The 20,038-nt window shown below is 55.6% G+C and overlaps 1 protein-coding gene across 2 annotated transcripts; it reads left to right on the plus strand.

Annotated features, from left to right (window-relative positions):
- Window positions 1-1,230: 1,230 nt before the first annotated feature.
- Mtss2 (MTSS I-BAR domain containing 2) lies at window positions 1,231-18,287 on the plus strand. 2 transcript variants are annotated; one of them, XM_051168890.1, is made up of 14 exons: window positions 1,231-1,559; window positions 5,835-5,896; window positions 5,990-6,063; window positions 6,733-6,817; window positions 6,939-7,030; window positions 7,117-7,191; window positions 8,424-8,581; window positions 8,895-9,002; window positions 9,363-9,460; window positions 11,440-11,656; window positions 16,299-16,373; window positions 16,703-16,879; window positions 17,052-17,217; window positions 17,416-18,287. In XM_051168890.1, exons 1-14 carry the CDS (start codon window positions 1,491-1,493, stop codon window positions 18,201-18,203), a joined length of 2,244 nt encoding a protein of 747 aa, XP_051024847.1. In that variant the 5' UTR covers window positions 1,231-1,490; the 3' UTR covers window positions 18,204-18,287. The 2 variants fall into 2 exon arrangements, with proteins under 2 accessions (XP_051024847.1, XP_051024848.1); XM_051168891.1 differs by having other exon boundaries at window positions 1,233-1,559; window positions 11,536-11,656.
- Window positions 18,288-20,038: the final 1,751 nt, after the last annotated feature.

Consider the following 20,038-nt stretch of genomic DNA (forward strand, 5'->3'; position numbering starts at 1 on the left):
TGAGTTGGACCACAGCCTCAGAATCCAGAAGCACCTTTTTCTAATCCCCCTGAGAGAAGAGCTTGACCTTGGCCCAGGAGCACTGGCCTAGTATATATGCATATGTACATCTGTGTGGATAAGGTGCACAGGCCAGAACAAAGACCCTTTTTCAGAACGATGTTTATCCCTGTCCTCCCCCCAATAAATGACAGAATCCTTAACCAAATCTGCCTGCTCCTTCTCTGCTAGCACCTGTGCCTAGCCTGATGCTGCTGCTGTCCTGGAAAGCTGCCTTCATTCTGGGCCCTGATGGGGTTGTGGGTCCAGAGCCCAGCTCTTCCCAGGACCAGTACCTTCCTCTTGGCCTTACCGCCTATTCCTTAACCCTGCTTCCTGCTTCCCTGTGCAATGTGGAGGTCCCCTTAGGCAACGATGGCACAGCAGGACACTGCAGATCACTGAGCAGTGGGGGAGAGTAGTTAGACAAAGATGCCCCGCTTTGATTTAGCTCGAAGAACCTCTGCCACCTGTCACCAGGTTTGGGGCCCTCTTGGTTTGGCCTTCTGGCAAATAGTCGCCAGGAGCTTGTGCCTTTCCCTAGAGCCCTAACTATGTGTCCCCCATGAGAATATGTTCACCTGGAGTCTCCAGGACGACGCAGTACTTGCCCTCGCCCACATGCACATGCGTGCATCCCCACACACTACACTCTGCAAGTCCAACACAGACCCCCCTACTCACGAGGAAGTTGGGCCGGACACCATCACTATTTCCACCCCCAATCCAGGTGGCATCGGCACCATTTAGAAAAGGAACGGAAGGACATTTGTGCAGGAGGATAGGGATTTATGGGTGGTCTGTGTAGTGGACAGCTCCAATGCAGCCAGCTCTCCTCTCCCTCTGCTCATCTGCTGGGTACTACCCTTCGGTCAGGTCAGATAGGATGCTCTAAGGACGACATCCGCGGCGGGCCGAGCCCAAGGCCTTGAAGGTGCAAGCCCAGGGGCCCACTCCCGCCGGGCGCTGACCCGGCCCCGCCCCTGCGCCGCCCCGACCCGCGGTGGCGCCCGCGCCCGCCTGCCCCTCTCGCCCGACCAGTCTGGCAGCGACAGGGCTCGGATTTCAAAGCCCTGGTTTCTGGCCGTGAATGGGTCCGCGCCCGCCTGGCCTTTCCCACAGCCCCCTCCCACGCTCCCTCCCCGCGGCCCTCCCTCCGCCTCGCCCACGTGACGCCCGAGCTTCGGCAGCTCGGATTACCGCCGCCGCCGCTCCAGTGCCCGCGCCAAGGCTGCGCCGCGAACTGCCCGCGCCGCGCCCCCAGCCCCACCGAACCATGGCCCGTGCCGCCTGCCCTCGGCCCGCAACCCCGGAACGCGGTCCAGCCGGCCGCTGAGAGCGCGGCCCTGAGGCGGGAGCCCAGGAGCAGCCCCAGAGCATTGGCCCGGCCCCTCCCCTGCGCGGCTCCCCGCGCCCCTTGCGCGCCCTGCTGCCGCGCGCCCGGCCCCAGCATGGAGACGGCAGAGAAGGAGTGCGGCGCCTTGGGCGGGCTCTTCCAGGCCATCGTCAACGACATGAAGGTACCCCGGGTCCCCTCTGGTGGACGCGTGGCGGGCAGCAGTGTCCTGCTGTGGCTGTGCAGCGCGCGTGTGTGTGTGTATGTGTGTGTGTGTATGTGTGTGTGCTCTTGTCTGAGCCTGTCCTGCTGCGTCCGCCTTGTGCCCAGGTTGAGGGGGAGGGTTGTCGCAGATTGGGGTGTCCGTGAGGTCGGCCCGTAAGATCCTGACCCAAGGCTGAGCACTCTGTAAGCTCGCTCTTCTGGGCGCCCCAGACCTCTAAACTATGAATTGGGTTTGTCTCTAGGACCGACCTTTAAGGCCCTTTAAGGGATCCAAGGTCTCTCCGGCCTCCGCCCCCTTCCACTACCATGCCCCCCTACACACATACCCCGACGGACGCCCCGAAGCCCAGACAATGCTGTCACCGCCAAGGCAGGAAAATATAATAAAGCAAAGAACCGTTAACTCCTTCCCCGCCAGCCTTGGGCCTCCGAGAGGACGCAGCCCCACCCCCCACCCCACCCCCCCCACACACACAAAACCCCAACAACCCCAGCAAGCTCCAGTACTCAAGTGGGGTCATCCCTGCAGCCCAAGGATAGGACTGAATCCACCTTGGGAGGAGGCAGGGAGAAGGCTGTGTGTTAAACAGCCCCCACTTCCTGATCATTCAAGGTCAGACTAAGCAGGTGCCCCTTTCAGATGGGGAAACTGAGGCCAGGGAATGGCTCAAGGTCATTAAGGAGATCATTGGATCCTGCTTCTGACTTCAGCCTTTATTATCTATTTGCCAATTAACTGAATTCTTCCCTCACCCCAAAAGAGGCCAGTTTTTGACAGGACTACTCCAAACTGAGTAGGCAGGGAGAGCCCTGGGGGGGAAGGGGAGAGGCCAGAGCCAGTGTTCCTGCCCTCCACTGTACCCCTTCCTTAGCCTAGGAACAGGATGGCAGACAGGGAAGGTACTAAGTCCTGCACAGCAACTCCTGAGCCCCCCTCCCGCTCTAGGCCCACACTCATCAAAAACAAGCCAGAATCCTGCTAGACCGGGGGGGAGGGGGGGCTACAGAACCTACAGACAGGTGCACCCTACCCAAGGGTTCCAGGCAAGTGATTTAGGAAGGTGGTGGCTTGCAGGGATTGGGACCCCCCCTCCTGGAGCTGCCAAGGTAACACCCTCAGTGAGAAGAGGCATCTTTCAGATACTTGCCCCTAAAAAGAGGCCTAAAACCCCACTGGCCTGAGACTTGCCAGTCAGCAGCACGTCGGTACCTTCCATAGTTCTGTATTTTCCCCTGGGATCCCCCACCACCACCAATCCCTGGCAACTGCACCTAAGGGCCTCATCACTAGCCCTCGGAATTCTTGGCCCACCTTGTAACCATTTTAATCTTGGTGCCAGCATTGCCTTTCTGAAACTGGGTAACCCAGACCACCTCCCCTAGCCACTCCTGGGCTGGCAGAGGGTGGGAGCCGCCCGCACCACCTCCCACTGGCGGCCACTTAGCAAACACTGCAGCAAGCAGCCGCTTCTGCCCAGAAGAGACAACAGGACTGTGTCCTCCATTTCCGCCAGTTGCAAGGAACTCCAGTGAGACACAGGTCCAGTCTCAGCGAGGAGCTCAAGCTAAGAGGCAGGGAGGATTTCTAGATATGTGGGAGCATGAAGGAGGAGGCGTTACCAAGTACTGTCACATCACATACGCTATGCCCCATCAATGGCATGCATGTGACCAGGGACCCTGGCATGAGAGAGGGGACTGTTCACCCGGAGCCTGAGTGACTAGACTTTAGAGGGCTGCTTCTGGCTGCTTACCCAGTGGCCACCATGAAGAAGGTCAGGGAGGCTCAAATTGCCCCAAGGGGATGATCCCCAGGAAGGTCCCCACTGACACTCTCTAGAGCCACTAGAAGGCCTAACCCTAGGCTGAGGGACACCCTGAAAAGAAAGGTCCCCAGTCATATCTGCAACTATGTGGACAGAGAAGGGCACTGACTCAGAGGCTGAGGGGTCCCTGGATAGCCAGCTAGTTTGCCCTGTCTTCTCTGTCTCAAGCCAGCTGAACCCAGAGACTTAAACTCTCTGGGGCAATAGGCCTAGTCAACAGAGGCAGTGGGGGCCTCCACCAAACATTGTGCTACCCAGAAAACGGGCTCATCTTAATCCAGAGTGGGGAGTGTCACACAGACACATAGGCCCTGGCTATGGGGGAGGGCTCCTAGCAAAGAGGTGGGGGCTCCTGCCCTCTTAGCCAGTTTCAGTTTGCCCACGGTAAGTGCCCCCACCCCGCTCATGCACAGGCTCTGATTTTACAGCGGAAGAAATCTGAGGCTGGGTTGCATACCCAGGGTCACCCCCAAAAGCCTCTTCTGAGACCAGAGCCTGGGTTGCCCCAGACACACTCCATCTCCACCGCAGCCCACATTAGCCTCATCCTGGCCACTTAAACACCTCCCCCACCGCTCCAGAGCCATCCCCCCCTGTGCCCCCCCCCGGTATCTCTCCCCTGTTCTCTCAGGCCCTGTCACCTCCCCACATAGAAGTGTATGTAGGTGCTCCTCACTCTGCTCCCCTGAAAACAGGATCCCTTTATCCTGATGTGACAGATAGAAGATCAATTAACCTCACTGAGCCTCTAGTTCCCCATCAAGAAAATGGGGTGATAATGGGCGTCACTCAGGATTCACTCGCCAGGTGGTGGAAGATGCTTGAGCGCTCCGCTCACTGTAAGGACTGAGGCAGCAGTTGACCCGGAACACCTGGCCAGCAGGTGCAGTTACTATGGCTTAGAGCCTGCGCCAGGTGAAGCTGACACTGCCTGAGGCAGCTGTCATTCAGGCCTCCCCCCCCCCCCCCCCACCCCTTTTGCCTCTGGGGTTCTTTATGAACCAAGGGACAAGGAAGAAAAAAAAACAGGTCCTTTAAGACTGAGGTTTTCAGATCCATTTGCCCACGGTAACTGGCCCAACTGAGGGGAAACTGGGCTTGCCTCCCCAGCACCATGTCCCCCACCACCACCACTGGAGGATCCCTTATTCTCTGAGACTGCCCAGGAGTTGCTGAGGGAACTGAGCTTTCCCGGGGACGAGGAGAACTAACTTTGGACACCCTGCTCCCCAGTATTTTCTCTGCCAAGTGGCATTTAGGAGGTGTGAGGGTGCCCCTTCTTAAAAGACCCCCTAGAAGCCAGTGCTTGGGTTAGCTCCTGAAGACTGCTGGGGACAACCTCCAGGGCCTTTTTATCCAGAGCTTTGTGGATGGGGACAGCCCACCCACAGCCTCCTCTTCTTGTTCCAGCCTTGGTGCACTTCTCAAATATTTGCTTTCCCTGACACTGGTTTGGCTGGTGGGGCGGGAGGAGAGGGGGGGGGGAGGTAGGGTCTGTGAAGTGACCCGCCTCCCTGCTGTCCCTGGAGAAGCTGGCCAAACCGACCCTGGGGTTCCAGGCAAGCCCAGCCCTCCCTGAACCCTAGGACCTGAGGCTCTAGTGTCCCTTTTACCTTGGTACTGAGAAGCCTCAGCCCCAGTCAGCCTTATGTGGGACAGGGACTAGGTCACTGCTAGCCCTAGGCAATCCTTCAAAGAGCAAGGTCTCCCTCGGGCCACCCTCAGGCCAGGGCTGAATTTTCTCCTGGCCTGGCGGCTATGAAGGGAGAACATTAGTCAGAAAAGCCCCTTAATCAGACTGGACAACTCAGTCACTAGGAGCCAGACCTCCCTCCTGGGAAACCCCCTCCCAACATAGCGCCTCTGGCCAGGCTAGGATAAAGGCCACACTGTTCCCCTGGAGGGGAGAGGAGGGGTAGGAGAAAGGTGGCTCTGTTGGCCACACAAGGCCCCATTCAGCCTGGGGCCTAGTTGTCCCAGGCAGGCTGACCAGCCTGTGTAGCAGCCATGGCCTCCCCGGGCCTGTGAGCCACCAATGCTGGCCAGAGATGACTGGCCTGCCCGAAGTAGCTTCCAGACCACATTAGACCCTGTGTGCCTTTACTTGTGCCAACCTCCACCTCCTGCCACATGTGGTAGGGATATAGTGCCTTCCACTGGGCTGAGCCCAGAGCCTTATGAGAAAGCCTCCACACATTGTGGCATGGGTGCCACCTGGTTACCAACTGCAGACAGATAAGACACGTGCCATCCTGTCCTGGGCACTCCTCTGCCCATAATGCCTCAGGCACCACCTCTCTGCTGGAGGTGACAGGGTCATCTCAGAAACTGTCTAGAGTTTGGACAACATGTGGGAGCCCTGTAGCCCCATCTCACAACACCTGACTTCCTCTCCCACCTCACCACAGAGCTCCTACCCCATCTGGGAGGACTTCAACTCGAAGGCTGCGAAACTCCACTCTCAGCTGAGGTGAGGCTGCGCGGGTTGTCCAAGCTGGGGAGGGAAGAGTGGAGAAAGACGTTCTCACCTGATGACCATACGCCCCACTGTGTACCTCCCCAGGACCACCGTGCTGGCTGCTGTGGCCTTCCTAGATGCCTTCCAGAAAGTAGCTGACATGGCCACCAACACCCGAGGTGGGGAGGGTGTGTGGTTGGAGGTGGGGATTGCACCCAGTGGGCTGGGAGGCTGGAAAGGGATATGGGCCATGGGAAGGACACAAATCCCACAATGGAGACCTTGGCTTCTGCTGTGATGGCATGGGACAGGTGAGCAGTGACAGGGAAAGCACCCTCTTGCTGTGAGCAGCCCAGTTAACCCTTCGGTGGCAGTTGATGGTGCTATAATTCCTCATCCACATGCCTTCCACGAGTTGTATGGGACAGGAGAATAGATAGACCTTGGGGGACTGGGTACCCCTTTTCCTCCTGACTCATCTAGCAAGCACCTGGGCTTCTGTACTCTTGAGTGATAAGAACACAGCACACGCCTCTATCCTCTGGAAGCTGCGCACACCTGGGTCCCAGTAGAACCATTCGGAAATTTTGCTTGCTGGCTTTGTCTCAGCTAAGAGAAAGGGAAGGCTCCAGGACTTGCCCCCGATGTCCCAGCCCTAGTACCCGCGGATGCAGGATTGCGGGTGCGGGGGTAGGGGGTGTGTGTGAAGGAGGTGAGGGTGGGGGAGTGAGTGTGGACTTTGTGGAACAGCTCGCCCCCTAGTGGCCCAAGGCCGGGACTGCAGAGACCCACCAACCCAACCCCACCCCCAGCCAGGCCCCTTCCCATGCAGCTTGCTTCCTTGCCAGGGGCCACGCGGGACATTGGCTCAGCACTCACGCGCATGTGCATGCGCCACCGCAGCATCGAGACCAAGCTGCGGCAGTTCACCAAGTGAGTGGGCACAGCTGACCGTAATAGGTACCCTAGCCTAGAAAGGCTATCCTTGCCCTAGCTCAGCCCTCTAGCCCTGAGCCACAGCTCTCTCCTCTCTCTCTCTCTCCCTCTCCCACAGCGCACTGCTGGAGAGTCTCATCAATCCACTGCAGGAACGCATCGAAGACTGGAAGAAGTCAGCCAACCAACTGGACAAGGACCATGCGAAAGGTAGGGTGAGGCTTTGGGGGGGAGGGGAGAGCCTGCACCTTTCCACAAGAACCCCTTGCTATAGCTCCCCTCTCCCCCCTGCACAGAGTATAAACGAGCCAGGCATGAAATCAAGAAAAAGTCATCCGACACGCTGAAACTGCAGAAGAAAGCACGCAAAGGTAGAGCCCACAGCGCCCCAACTGAGGCCCAGCCCCTTGGGCCCCACTCTGTAGTCTCAATCACCCTGCCAGGGCACCTCCCGGAGCACCAAACTGGCCAGGGGCATCCCGTCCCCAACACAGGACACTCCAACATGTCGGGTGGGACTGAGGGAGCACCCAGCACCCCAGACTGCCCAGGCCCCTCCCCCCTCCCCAGGAGTGGCTCATCCGGCTGTCTTTCACACATTCTTTCTTTCTCTGTCTCCTCTCCTCCTCCTCCTCCTCCTCCCACATCCGTCCTGTAGAGCTGCTTGGTAAGTCGAATGTCCGTCCCTCCAGCTGCTCCTTCCGTCCTTGTTGCATTTGTCTGCCTCCGCCCCTCACCCCCCCCCCACCCACCCAGCTCAGGGCCATTGGAAGGAACCTCTCCTGTCCGTGAAGGAACCAGAAAAGCAAAGCGGTTGGTCCGTCAGGGGAAGGGCCTGGGGCACACCTCCCCAGGTGTCCTTGGGATCCCTGGCCAGAAATGAGTCCCAACCAAGCCACTGCTGGGTCAGTCTGTCAGGCCAGGAGGGGTTCACTGGCTGGGCAGGGTAGGGGGTCATAGGCCCTGGCTGCCCCACTCCCACCAGCCCAGCCAGGTCCTTACCTGTCACCAACTCCTTTTCTCCACATCATCCTCTCACCTCTCTCTGTCTCTCTCGCTGCTTCTTTGTGCTACTGTGTTGCTGTCCTTGTGCTGAGCTGTGTATGGCCTGTGCTGAGACATCCCTCCTGCTCCCTAGGCCCTGCCCTAGCTCTCCTGACCCCTGTACCTCTTAGTGGCCTGGCCTGGAGCTAAGCTGAGCCCCTACCTACCCTGCTCTCCTTTGTCCTGCTTTCAGCCCTCCCCCACCCACCCTGCCCCTTCTCCACCTCCCACCATCTCTTGAGGTCAGGACTAGGATGCTGGGGCAGTGAAATCATCCCGAATAATAGAGGCCTCCAGCTGGCCTACCCCAGATCCCGGGTGGCTGTGCAGCTTGATGTTGCTATGTGTGTCTGTCTGTCTGTCTGCCCCGGCTCCTCTGCCTGCTCTGGTGGGACCAGCGCCTCCACAAAAGCCTTAGAGTCTGCTCCATTGCTCCCTGGCTCCCTTGTCCCCAACCCCACAGCCAAAAACACTACCACCACAGGGGCCTGAGGCGTGGGTACAACCATCCAGGCCAGCATCCCCAGCGCAGCCTCTCCTCCCAACCCCCCTCACGCAGGGAAAGGAGACCTGCAGCCCCAGCTGGACAGCGCACTGCAAGACGTCAGTGACATGTACCTGCTACTGGAAGAGACAGAGAAGCAGGCCGTGCGCCGCGCGCTGATTGAAGAGCGGGGTCGCTTCTGCACCTTCATCACTTTTCTTCAGCCTGTGGTGGTGGGTTCTCTTGAATGATTTGGCGTTTCCCCGTGGGGGAGGAGGGCAGGAGGCAGATCCAGGATTGCTTCTTAGGGAATCCCAGGTGAATTCATTCAGGGCCCTATGCACCTGGCCTGGAATGAGATCTCACAGCCCGAGACACTCCTGTGTCTAGACGGGCAGTTATATGAGTTACCTCAGTTGTAGAGGCCCATGTCAGCATTGGTTATCAGGGAAGGGTGAAAGAGGAGAGGCCTAACAGGCCTGTCCGTTTCTCCAGAGGGGGTGGGCGGGTGTAGGGGCCTAGACACTGACTGGCGTGCTTCCTCAGAACGGCGAGCTGACCATGCTGGGAGAGATCACCCACCTGCAGGGCATCATCGACGACCTGGTGGTGCTCACAGCAGAACCTCACAAGCTGCCTCCCGCCAGTGAGCAGGTGCGGCCAGCCCTGCAGTCAAGGGCTGAGACCAAGACCTTGAAGAGATAGATGGCCCTGCCCTTAAGTGGGAACGGTAGAGAAAAGAGGGAAGTTTTGTGGGGAGGTATTTGGGGGGAAGAAAGCCAGATAGTATCCAACAGCGGCTGTGGGATTTCTGGGAACACCCGCCCTGGGGATCAGTAAGAAGCCTGAGGTAGGGGAAGGCTGCCATTGGGCTTGAGGTCCTTGGGCTCATCCGGAAGTGTAGCTCATAGTTGGGGACAGGTCCGGGAGATGCCCTGCCCTGTCAGCTCTCTGAAACGTAAGACGCTCTGCGGGTGAGGAGCTGCCTCTAGTGACCATCCTGCTTTTGTCCAGGTGATCAAAGACTTGAAGGGCTCTGACTACAGCTGGTCATACCAGACACCACCCTCCTCACCTAGCAGCTCCAGCTCCCGGAAGTCCAGCATGTGCAGGTGGGTGCCAGGCTACGAGGATGGAGGGAGAGGTAACCCCAGGAAGGTCTAGGGAAAGCCGGTAAAGGTTGCTTCAGCACCCCAGAACTCACACAACATTAAGCATCCAATGACTTTTCACATATAAGGGCTCTGGGCACACACAGTGGCTGACAGGAAATGGCAGGCAGTGTGGCTTCACTGATGGGCAGAGGTTGTGTGCCAGGCACCAAAGTTTTCCTGCAATGAATCCTGACACCATTGTGTCAGGAAGGGAGGGAGCTAAGACACTTGAGTCATGATTTGGTCACTGATCCCTGCCAGGCCTCCTAGGACCATATGGTATGGAAGTAAGAAAGAGAGATCAAGCTGGGCGTGGTGGTGCAAGCCAGTAACTCCGGCCCTTGGGAAGTGGAAGCGGGAAGATCATGGGTTCAAAGCCAACCTGCACTACTTGTTAAGACCCTGACCAAAAGATTAAATTTAAAAGCTAGGTGGAACATCGGTTGTAGTAGCGCAAGCCTTTGGTCCCAGCACTTAGGAGGCAGAGGCAGGCAGATCTCTGCGAGTTCAAGGCCAGCCTGCTCTGCATAGTGAGTTCCAGGACAGCCAAGGCTATATAGAAACACTCTTGTCTCAGCCGGGCGTGATGGCGCACGCCTTTAATCCCAGCACTCGGGAGGCAGAGGCAGGAGGATCGCTGTGAGTTCGAGGCCAGCCTGGTTTACAAAGTGAGTCTAGGACAGCCAAGGCTACACAGAGAAACCCTGTCTCAAAAAACAAAACAAAACAAAAAAGAAAGAAAAACAAAACAAAACAAAAGAAAAACTCTTCTCTCAAAAAACCAAAAGGGAAGGAAGGAAGAAGGGAAGGGAAAGAGGCAGGTGGGGTGACACATGCCTGAGACCCCAGCATCTGGTGGGGTGGAGGGGGCAGAGGTTCAAGTTGCAGCCCATCAGAGGCTATGTGAGACCCTGCCTTAATAAACAAAACTGGAAAGGGCCTAAGGCCAAAAAGCGGTGTGATGCTTTCTGGGAACATGTGTTTGGGCTTCTGGATAAAGGACACTCCAACCTGGTGGTTGCCACAGGCACCAGCCCTGCCTTGAGTGGGCTTTTTAGGTCTTACAGAGACAGGAGCAGCTAAGAGTCTTGTTCATCCATCAGGCCTGCCCTGAGCTTAGACTTGAAGAGCTCCTCATGGTTCCAGGGCCCTTGGATAGGGAGGGCAGTGAACTCACAGCAGCTCAGAGATTAGGGAGGTTCTGTCGCAGCCACCGCTTTCCCCAGAATCCTCTCTGTCTGGGCATGGGAAGCTAGAGAGAAGCTGGGCCCAGTGATCAGTGTCTCCAAAAGGGCCCACAGCCTGGGGGGGGGGGGGGCTCTTCAGACCTTAAGTGAGTGGCAGTGGCTGTCCCAGGAGGAAAGTGATTGCAGAGGAGATGTCTGGGGTGGGGCTTGGGAGACCAAGGTCATTCCCAAGGGAAGGGCAGTCTTTACTGCCAGGACTGCTAGCCACAGAAAACTCTACACCTAAAGGTGCTGGTGGGGGATAGGACCCACCTGGCAAACAATCTCTTTTCCCAGACACTGTCATCTCACCATATGCCGGGTACTCAACTGTGACTAGACAGCAAGCAGCAGACTGTGAGGAGGCAGTTTAGAAACCACCGGGAGTGTGTCTGTTCTCAGTTTTCAATGCCCGGTGACTCAGCTTTCCCACCACAAACCTAAGAACAAGCAATCTAATAGGACTGTAGGAGGCAGAGGGAGTCCTCACATCGGGTATATCCTGACAGGGACTCCCCAGCCATGAGATGTACCATCCCAGAACTCCTCGGTAGAACCTGAGTCTCGGGACCTTGTCGCCTGACACTATCTTTTCCTTCCTTTGTTCCTCACCTCTCCTCACCCTCATCTGTCACCCTTCCTCTGTACACACCTCTGTGTCTCCCTGTCTGGCTGCTGTGTCCCCCGCCCCTCCCCGCTTCACTCCCTTAGTGCCCCCAGCAGCAGTAGCAGTGCCAAGGGTGGCGGAGCCTCGTGGCCTGGGGGTGCCCAAACATACTCACCCAGTTCCACCTGTCGCTACCGCAGCCTGGCGCAGCCAGCCGCCACCCGCCTCTCCAGTGTCTCTTCCCACGACTCTGGCTTCGTCTCCCAGGATGCCACCTACTCCAAGCCCCCTTCTCCCATGCCTCCAGACGTCACCAGCCAGGTGAGAGAACATCAGGAGGACCACGTGGGTGGGGAACACCAGGGCCTCATGGAGGCTGGTCCCGTGGTCTTCCTGCTATTTCATGTTTCTATCACTGATCTCCAACTCCGCTCTTTGAAACAGTGTATCATTGTGTTTTAGTTAGCATATGCCTGGATTCTCTTGTTTATCCAAATCCAGAGCGTTTTACAAACTAGAGTAATGCTCTCTATCACTGAGCTACACCTCCAACCTTAGCCATTTGTGTATGTGGTAGTCTTGTTATTACTGTATGTGTGGGAGTGTTTTGTCTATAAGGATGTCTGTGCACCATGTGCATGCTGATGCATCTCCTGATGCCTGGGGAGACCAACAGACAGCATCAGATCTCCCAGAGCCGAAGTTACAGACAGCTGTGAGCTGCAGCATGCTTGCTGGGAATTGAACCCCGGTCCTCTGGAAGAGCAGCCAGGGCTCTTAACCCCTGAGCCATCTCTCCAGCCCATGTGCATATGGTACTCTTTAATCAGGGTCTTAGGTTGCAGAGACTGGCTTCATGTGTGGGGGTGGCGGTGGGGGTATAGATGTGTAGGTGTACATGTGTGCAGGTGCATGTGGAGGCCAAATGTCAACCTTGGATATTATTCCTTAGTAACTGTCTACCTTATTTTTTAAGACACAGTCTGACTTGCCTGTAACTCACAAGTAGACTAGGCCGGCTGGCTCTACATGTCTGTGCTTCCCCAGACCTGGGATTATAAACATGCATAGTCATGCTTGGCTTTTTTTTTTTTTTTTTTTTTTTATTGAGCAGCCAGTGTTCTTAACTGCTGAGCCAACTCTCCAGCCCCAACATTATTTTTTTTTTTTTTAAGCAGGGGCAAGTTTTCCCTGTAGCTTACAGGCAAGCCTCAAACTAGTAGCCCCCTGCTTCAGCCTCCCAAATGCTGGGATTACAGGAATGTGCCTCCGTGTCTGCCTTGTTTCATTTTAGGCTTGTAGAAAAGTTACAAATTGAATAGTCCCAAGTACTCCGCCCACAGTCTTACCTCAAAGTTAACACCTTATGTAACCAAACAAGTTTTATTTATTTTACCTCCCTTTTGCTGGTGGGGTGGGGTAGGGTGTTTTGTTTGTTTGTTTTGTAGAAACAGTGTCTTAGTGTATGACTCAGGCAGACCCAAACACTCAGTCTTGGTTTTAGGGTTTTTTGTGTTTTTGGTTTTTTGGTTTCTGTTTTTGTCTTTTTGAGACAGGGTTTCTCTGTGTAGCCTTGGCTGTCCTGGACTCGCTTTGTAAACCAGGCTGGCCTCAAACTAACAGAGATCCGCCTGCCTCCTGAGTGCTGGGATTACAGGCGTGTGCCAGCATGCCTGGCTAACTCTCGATCTTCAGACACCGTCGTTGTCACTGTCATCGTTAATGGGGTTTTTTGGTTTTTGTTTTTCTTTCAAGATAGGGTTTCCCTGTATAACCACCCTGGATGTCCTGGAACTCGCTTTGTAGACCAGGCTGGTCTTGAACTCACAGATAGCTGCCTGTCTCTGCCTGCCAAGTGCTAGGATTAAAGATGCAGGCCACTACACCCAGCTTAAATACAAATGTGAAATTCTTTTTTATTTTTTCCTGGCACCGAGAATGAAAGGATGCTTTGTTTTGTTTTGTTCTCTCTCTCTCTCTCTCTCTTTCTCTCTCTCTCTCACACACACACACACACAGACACAGACACACTTAACTAGTTTTCTCTCTTCTGTCCTTTTATCTGGTCCAGGAGACCAGAGGCCAGCAAAGATAGCATTGAGTTCTTGTGCCATCTGTGCTTCTCCCACGTGTGATGGTCCAGTTTTCTGTCTTTCCCGACTTTGGTATTGCAGGCGTTTGATAGGCTGCCTGTCGGTTTGAGCTGGTCTGATGTCTTCCTGTTGAAGTGGGGGTGTGGCAGCTGTAGGATGTCATTTTGCCTCATGACAATGCTGAGGTAGAGTTGGCCAGACTACCTGCTGTTCATTTCTTGTAATTAACGTCTGGGTGATACCTTGAGACTGCAAACACTCCACTCCCCATCCATCGGTCACACCTTCATTTTAGCGTCTCCACCTGTTACGATAGCAATTTCCCAATTCTGTCGTTCCCCACTGACACACTTAGTAACCAAAATCCCACTGAAAAAAATCAGCCCGCCCCTTCTTTCCACTCATTTGCATAGACATTATTTATTTATGCCATAATGGACTTATAAATAGTTCTATGGGTTAAAATCCATTGCCACAGAGTCTCAAGGATCTTTTACCTGATACATACTATCCACCCATATAGAGAAGTAAATGTATCACAGTATCTCTAAGTAAGTGTGCAAGTTAACACACACAGCCAATACCAAAAACAAGACACAGCTTGATCCCAAAGTCCCTGCATTCCTCCATTGCTACTCCCCCACACCCAGAGTAATTAATTGCTGGCTGGCTGTGTGTATGTCCATATGTGCATATATAACTTACTAGGCTGGCAGTATAATTCAGTTGTCAAGCCCTTAAATAGCAGCATAAAGCCTTAGGTTTGATCCCAGTACCACAAAAAAGTTACATATATGATTTATACGAAGTCATATAGTATGTGGCTTGTGTGTTTGATTTCTGCTCTCGGCATTGTGTTTATGAGATACGAGAGCCGTCTGTTTTATGTGGAAACAGGTGTCGTTTTCACTGATATGTAACATTCCGTTAGATTGCCGTCATTCATTTGGTATTCTATGTTTTGGGGGACATTTAAATAGTTCCGTGGTGTTCTGGTTTTGTTTCTGTTGCTGTGATAAACTAGCCTAACAAAAAGCAGCTTGGAAGAGAGGGGGATTTATGCGTTCCACAGTCCAGATCCCAGCCAGGGGAAGAAGCCAAGGTAGGGACTTCAGACAGCTAGTGAGGAGAGAGAAGTGGGCGGATTCGTGCTTGGTTGCTTGTGTTCAGCTTCATTCTCTACTCTTATTCAGATCAGGACCCCTGTCTAGGAAGTGGTGCCACCCACAGTGGGCTGGACCGGCTAACTTACGACAACCCTCACATACATGTGCACACGCCAATTCCATGTAGACGGTTTCCATTGAGACTCTCTTCTCAGGTGATGCTACTGTGTCACGTTGACAAAGCTTAACAAGGTTATAACAGTTACTGTCTGTGCAATGTCCCTGTCAGCCCTGGTATTTTATAGCATTTTTCACTTTAATCATTTTGATAGGTATATGCACTAGTAACATCCCGTGTTCATATTCCTTGTGATGTGGTAGAATATTTTTTCATACCCTTCTTTTCTTTCTTTTTGTTTTGTTTATTCGAGACAGGATTTCTCTGTGCAGCCTTGGCTGTCCTGGACTCCCTTTGTAGACCAGGCTGGCCTCGAACTCACAGAGGTCGGCCTGCCTCTGCACCACAACACCTGGTTCAGCAAGTGCTCTTAACAGATGGGCTATCTCTCCAGCCCCCTTAGTAGTATCGTTGAAGGACTGGAAGTTCCTGATTTTAAGATCAGTTCAATTTTTAAAAATCCATTTAAAAATTCGTTAGTGCTTTTGCTATCCTGCTTGAAATATTGAACCATTCATAGGCTCGTTATCCTGTCATCTCATTTTTCCAGCCCTTGTATTCTTCATTTTCTTTTTCTTGCTTTATTGCACTGGCAGAGATGATAACTGTTGATGATAGTGTACATCTTTGTCTCTTCTCCAACCGTCAGAGGGAAGGCGTCAGTACTTCTATGGCTCTTCTCTGTTGTGCTAATGAAGTTCATTATTCATGGCTAGTGGTGTTTTTCCTTTTTCTGTGAACGGACACTGAACTTTCTTGCTGAGTTTTAGCACTGGGTTGTTTTGAAGTCATATTGCTGAGTGCTAATGTGTCATTAGCCCCTAATCCTCGTCACTAAGGAAGCCTAGTGGTCTCAGTCAGGGATGGTGTGGAGATCCTGGCGAGACGGGGGAGGGTGCTGACTCCAGCTCTGAGCTCAGTGCCAAAGTCAGCATCAGCCTTGAAGTCCCCTCTTCCTTGATAGCTCCTTGCAGCCCCTGGACTGGACTGTCCTTTTCCTCCCTGCCACAGAATGTCAACACCCCCAAGCACTTGTGACCCTCAACTCTCTCTAACAACCTCATCCTGCCCGACGGCTGCCCAGCACTACAGCCCCAGCCCTTCCCTCACTCCTGGTTCTACTTGTGTCTGTGCACAGAGAACTAATGGCAGCCAGCTCAGCTGAATGTTCCCACAATGGCACTTGGGACTCTGTAGTCCCTTCTCCCCAGGTCATCCCATTTCTAAGAAATTAGGGACACTATCAACCTGGATGCCCGAACCAAACACCCTTCAGGTCCTCAGTGTCACTCTTGCCTTTACCACCACACATAAGCTCTCAATAGTGAATCCTAAGTAGGAGCCTTAAAATATGTAGCTCTTGGCCTGGGTCATGGGTAGGTCAGTGCCTGCAGGATCCCGGGATGCTGTCTTCTGTGGTGGTCATGGTAACTAACAACCAAGGAGGGGAGTAGCGCATGAGGCGCTGAATCAAACTGCCCACTGCATACCACCACTGTGACCAGAACTCTCTTCTCCTCCCTGCCCTTGCCTGTCTGCCCTCGGGCCCCCTCATCTGCGACCACCGGCTCGCCTCTGCGTGGCAGAAGTCCTCCAGCTCTGCGTCCTCCGAGGCCTCAGAAACCTGCCAGTCGGTTAGCGAGTGCAGTTCCCCCACCTCGGTCAGTGCCCCTGGCCCCAGTCCCATTGCCATCACCAGTTGCCCATCCCATGCCCTCCTGACCTGGGGCAGTCACCAGAGCAGGGGTAGCCAGATTCAGCAAGAAAGCTATATGTGCTGGGTCCTGTCTTTGTCAAACAGCCACCAGACATTTGCTGAGATCATACCTTTCTGTCTTGGAATGCCCTGCCCCGCCCCTGTCACGGCTGCCCCGCCCCTGTCACGGCTGTGATTACAAGCTAGAGGCCTCTCACAGATCTGCAACCCCCCTGAGCCTTAGCCACAAAGAAGGGCCTCAGGTCCTCCTGACTTGCTCGCCACACCCTGCAGGACTGGACCAAGGTGGGACCCCATGAACAACCCTCAGCCACCACCCTGCAGCGGAGGAAGGATCGTGTGGAGCTTCTCCGAGAAGCTGAGCCAGGCCCTACTGGTGGAGGCACTGTGGGCTCCAGCGGAGAGGAGGTCCCACGACCCCGAATGTCCCCTGCCACCATAGCAGCCAAAGTAAGTGGACAGCTCCCCAACCGGGCCCACCTTCACTCCCAGATCAGTGTGAGGATGCCAGCAGGCAGTCTTCAGGGCCCAACTCCATCCGCCTTGGCAGAGTCACCTCGAGTGCCAGAAGAGGGTGGAAGTAGGAGAGCAAGGCTTTAATCCACCATTTTCCCACCCTCAGCATGGTGAGGAGGTGTCCCCTGCCGCCAGTGACCTGGCCATGGTGCTGACCCGTGGACTGAGCCTGGAACACCAGAAGAGCAGCCGGGACTCCCTGCAGTACTCCAGTGGTTACAGCACACAGACCACCACGCCTTCCTGCTCCGAGGACACCATCCCCTCCCAAGGTGGGCCTGGAGGGGTCCCACAGGCTGGGTGTGCTTGCTGGGCCTTCACAACCTGGGGACCCACTCCACTGGGGACAGCTGAGATGAGGGTCATACAGTAGCGGGTCTGCCTTCCCCCCCCCCCCCCCGTGTCCCCTGAGTAGGTATGAGGTTCAGGGAACACCTTGGCCCTGGACTCACCCCACCCTGTGTCTCCAGGCTCAGACTATGACTGCTACTCTGTGAATGGGGATGCAGACAGCGAGGGTCCCCCCGAGTTTGACAAATCATCCACCATTCCTCGGAACAGCAACATTGCCCAGAACTACCGCCGCCTGATCCAGACCAAGCGCCCAGCCTCCACCGCGGGGCTGCCCACCGCGGGGCTGCCCACAGCCATGGGGCTGCCCTCGGGTGCACCTCCTGGTGTGGCCACCATCCGACGCACACCCTCTACCAAGCCCACCGTGCGCCGCGCCCTGTCCAGTGCCGGCCCCATCCCCATCCGCCCACCCATTGTCCCTGTGAAGACACCCACAGTGCCCGACTCCCCTGGCTATGTGGGGCCCACACGGGCAGGCAGCGAGGAGTGTGTCTTCTACACAGACGACATGGCTTCACCTCTGGCTCCAGACCTGGCCAAAGCCTCCCCAAAGAGGCTCAGCCTGCCCAACACAGCCTGGGGCAGCCCATCCCCGGAGGCAGCTAGCTACAGCGGGCCTGCGGCTGGGCTGACCACTGAGGACGATGAAGAGCAGCAGCTGGCTGCCAACAGACACAGCCTGGTAGAGAAGCTTGGGGAGCTGGTGGCCGGTGCGCATGCCCTGGGTGAGGGCCAGTTCCCCTTCCCTACTGCCCTGTCAGCTACACCCTCGGAGGAGACACCTACCCCACCCCCTGCCGCCTCCAGTGATCCCCCAGCCGAAGACATGTTGGTGGCCATTCGGCGTGGGGTCCGGCTCCGCAGGACCGTCACCAACGACAGGTCAGCACCCCGCATCTTATGATGATGCCACCCTCTCCTCCTTGTCTGGGCCTGGCACAAGTAGGTGGCCTGCTCTGTGTGAGTGGCAGCCAGCCACCCTGAGCTGGGCGGCAGCACAGCCAGAAGACACAAAACAGCGCCTGGAGTAAGGCACAGCCACTTTATAGAAAGACAACCAGGCTGGATCTCTGCATCGCACGGGAAGTGACTTCCTTCACACACCTCGCCAGGACAGAGCCTATTTTCTACTTTCCTTACCTGCTCATCCTCCTCTTCCCTACAGGCCCGGCTTCTTCCAAACCCCAGAGCCCATAACCAAGGGCTGGGCCTGCTCCATGGGCCCCACCTGGCCTGCGGTCCGCAACTCTATTCCTCTGGCCTCGCTGCCCTCCAAGGCCATATGCCCGGCTCTTTCCTTGAATGCTGGTTCCCTGCCTGGGCCCTGTCTCGTTTCCTCTTGCCTTTGCCCTGCCTCTCCCAGGCTCCTCTCTTCGGGGGGGTGGGGGCAGGGTGGCCATGAAGGGGCCCGGCACCCAATCAGCTGAGGATCTGTTTGTGTCTGGGGGTTATGGACAGTCAGATGTTGGGTGAGCAGACACGCTCATGGGGAAAGTGAGCCTAGATGGAGGGGCTGTAGGGGCCTTGTCTCAGGGGACCCTCTGTGAGGAGCAGCTGGTGGAGGCTAGGCAGGACAGCAGGGGGATGAGTCCCAAGGCCCACAGCAGGTGTTTCAGATGTCCTGTTCTCGTCTGGATGCTTTGAGGCTTTAACTCTGGGGCTACCTTGGGGTTACAGTTTCGCCCATTGCTGGGGATAAGGGCTGGAACATTAGAGGGCATGGGGGTGGGGAGGTATTTTATGTAATAAAATGGAGCTGACCCCAGACAAGAATTATGTATGGGGCAAGCTGGTGGTACAGGGTGTGTGTCTGAGTGCCTGAGAGACAGATGTGAGGGCCCCATAGTGGGCTGGTGTCTAGAGAAGAGTGGAGGCAGCTCTCCCCAAACCAGGGGAAGCTGCTCTTCTCACCAGTGTCTGGAGTGTTGGTAGAATAAGGCTGGAGAGGGTAGGCCAGGGGCCTCTGGCCAGTCTGTTGTGGTCTGAGCCAGCTGCAGGCCCAGCTTGGAGCAAGTCTTAAAAGGTTGGTTTTGACTTTCTGTTGCCAGAGGCAACACCATCCCAAGAGAGTCTGCCTGGCAAGCAGAGGCCAGAGAAAGAGTGGGGCCTGCCTCTACTGTGCAGCCCAAGTCTGAGCAAGTCAAAGCACGTTAAGTAGGGCCGGAGGAGAGATTCAAGAGGTACGGGTAAAGCTGGCAGCATTCCCCCACCCCACAGGGAGTCCAGAGAACATCTGTGGGCTGCGTGGAATGGAGTTGGGGCTGCCCTGGGCCCATGGCATGGGTTCTCCCAGGGCAGCCCAGGAGGTCTGGTGAGGCAGGGGTTCCTGCATGTGGATGGAGTTGCCTCCAGGGCCCCTGAGGCTCCTAGAGAATTATCTCTAGGGTCTGAGACCTGGCTCGCCAAACTTAGTTGTCACCAGAGCCCCAAGTATAGGGTCCAGGAAAGCAAATGACCGGTGGAACCCTGGGTGACGTTTTGGCTACACCTTCCCCATCAGGGCTGATGGAAAGGGATGCAGGATGCAGTGTGGGCAGATGTGGCCCCTACACCCAGGGTGTGGCTGGGTCCTAGAGGAGGGGGGGGTCTGGGGATGTGCTCACTGCCTTCCGGGGGCTCCAGGCCCTGATGGGAAGGGAGGCCAGGGACTTCCCAGGAAGAGGATGGGGTGGTGTGCCCACCCCCACTTTCAGCCTTCCTGTTTCCTCCAGGGCTGTACATACTCCAACCCCTTGTCTG

Source organism: Acomys russatus, chromosome 26, assembly GCF_903995435.1.
Source record: "Acomys russatus chromosome 26, mAcoRus1.1, whole genome shotgun sequence".
Classification (NCBI taxonomy): Eukaryota; Metazoa; Chordata; class Mammalia; order Rodentia; family Muridae; genus Acomys; species Acomys russatus.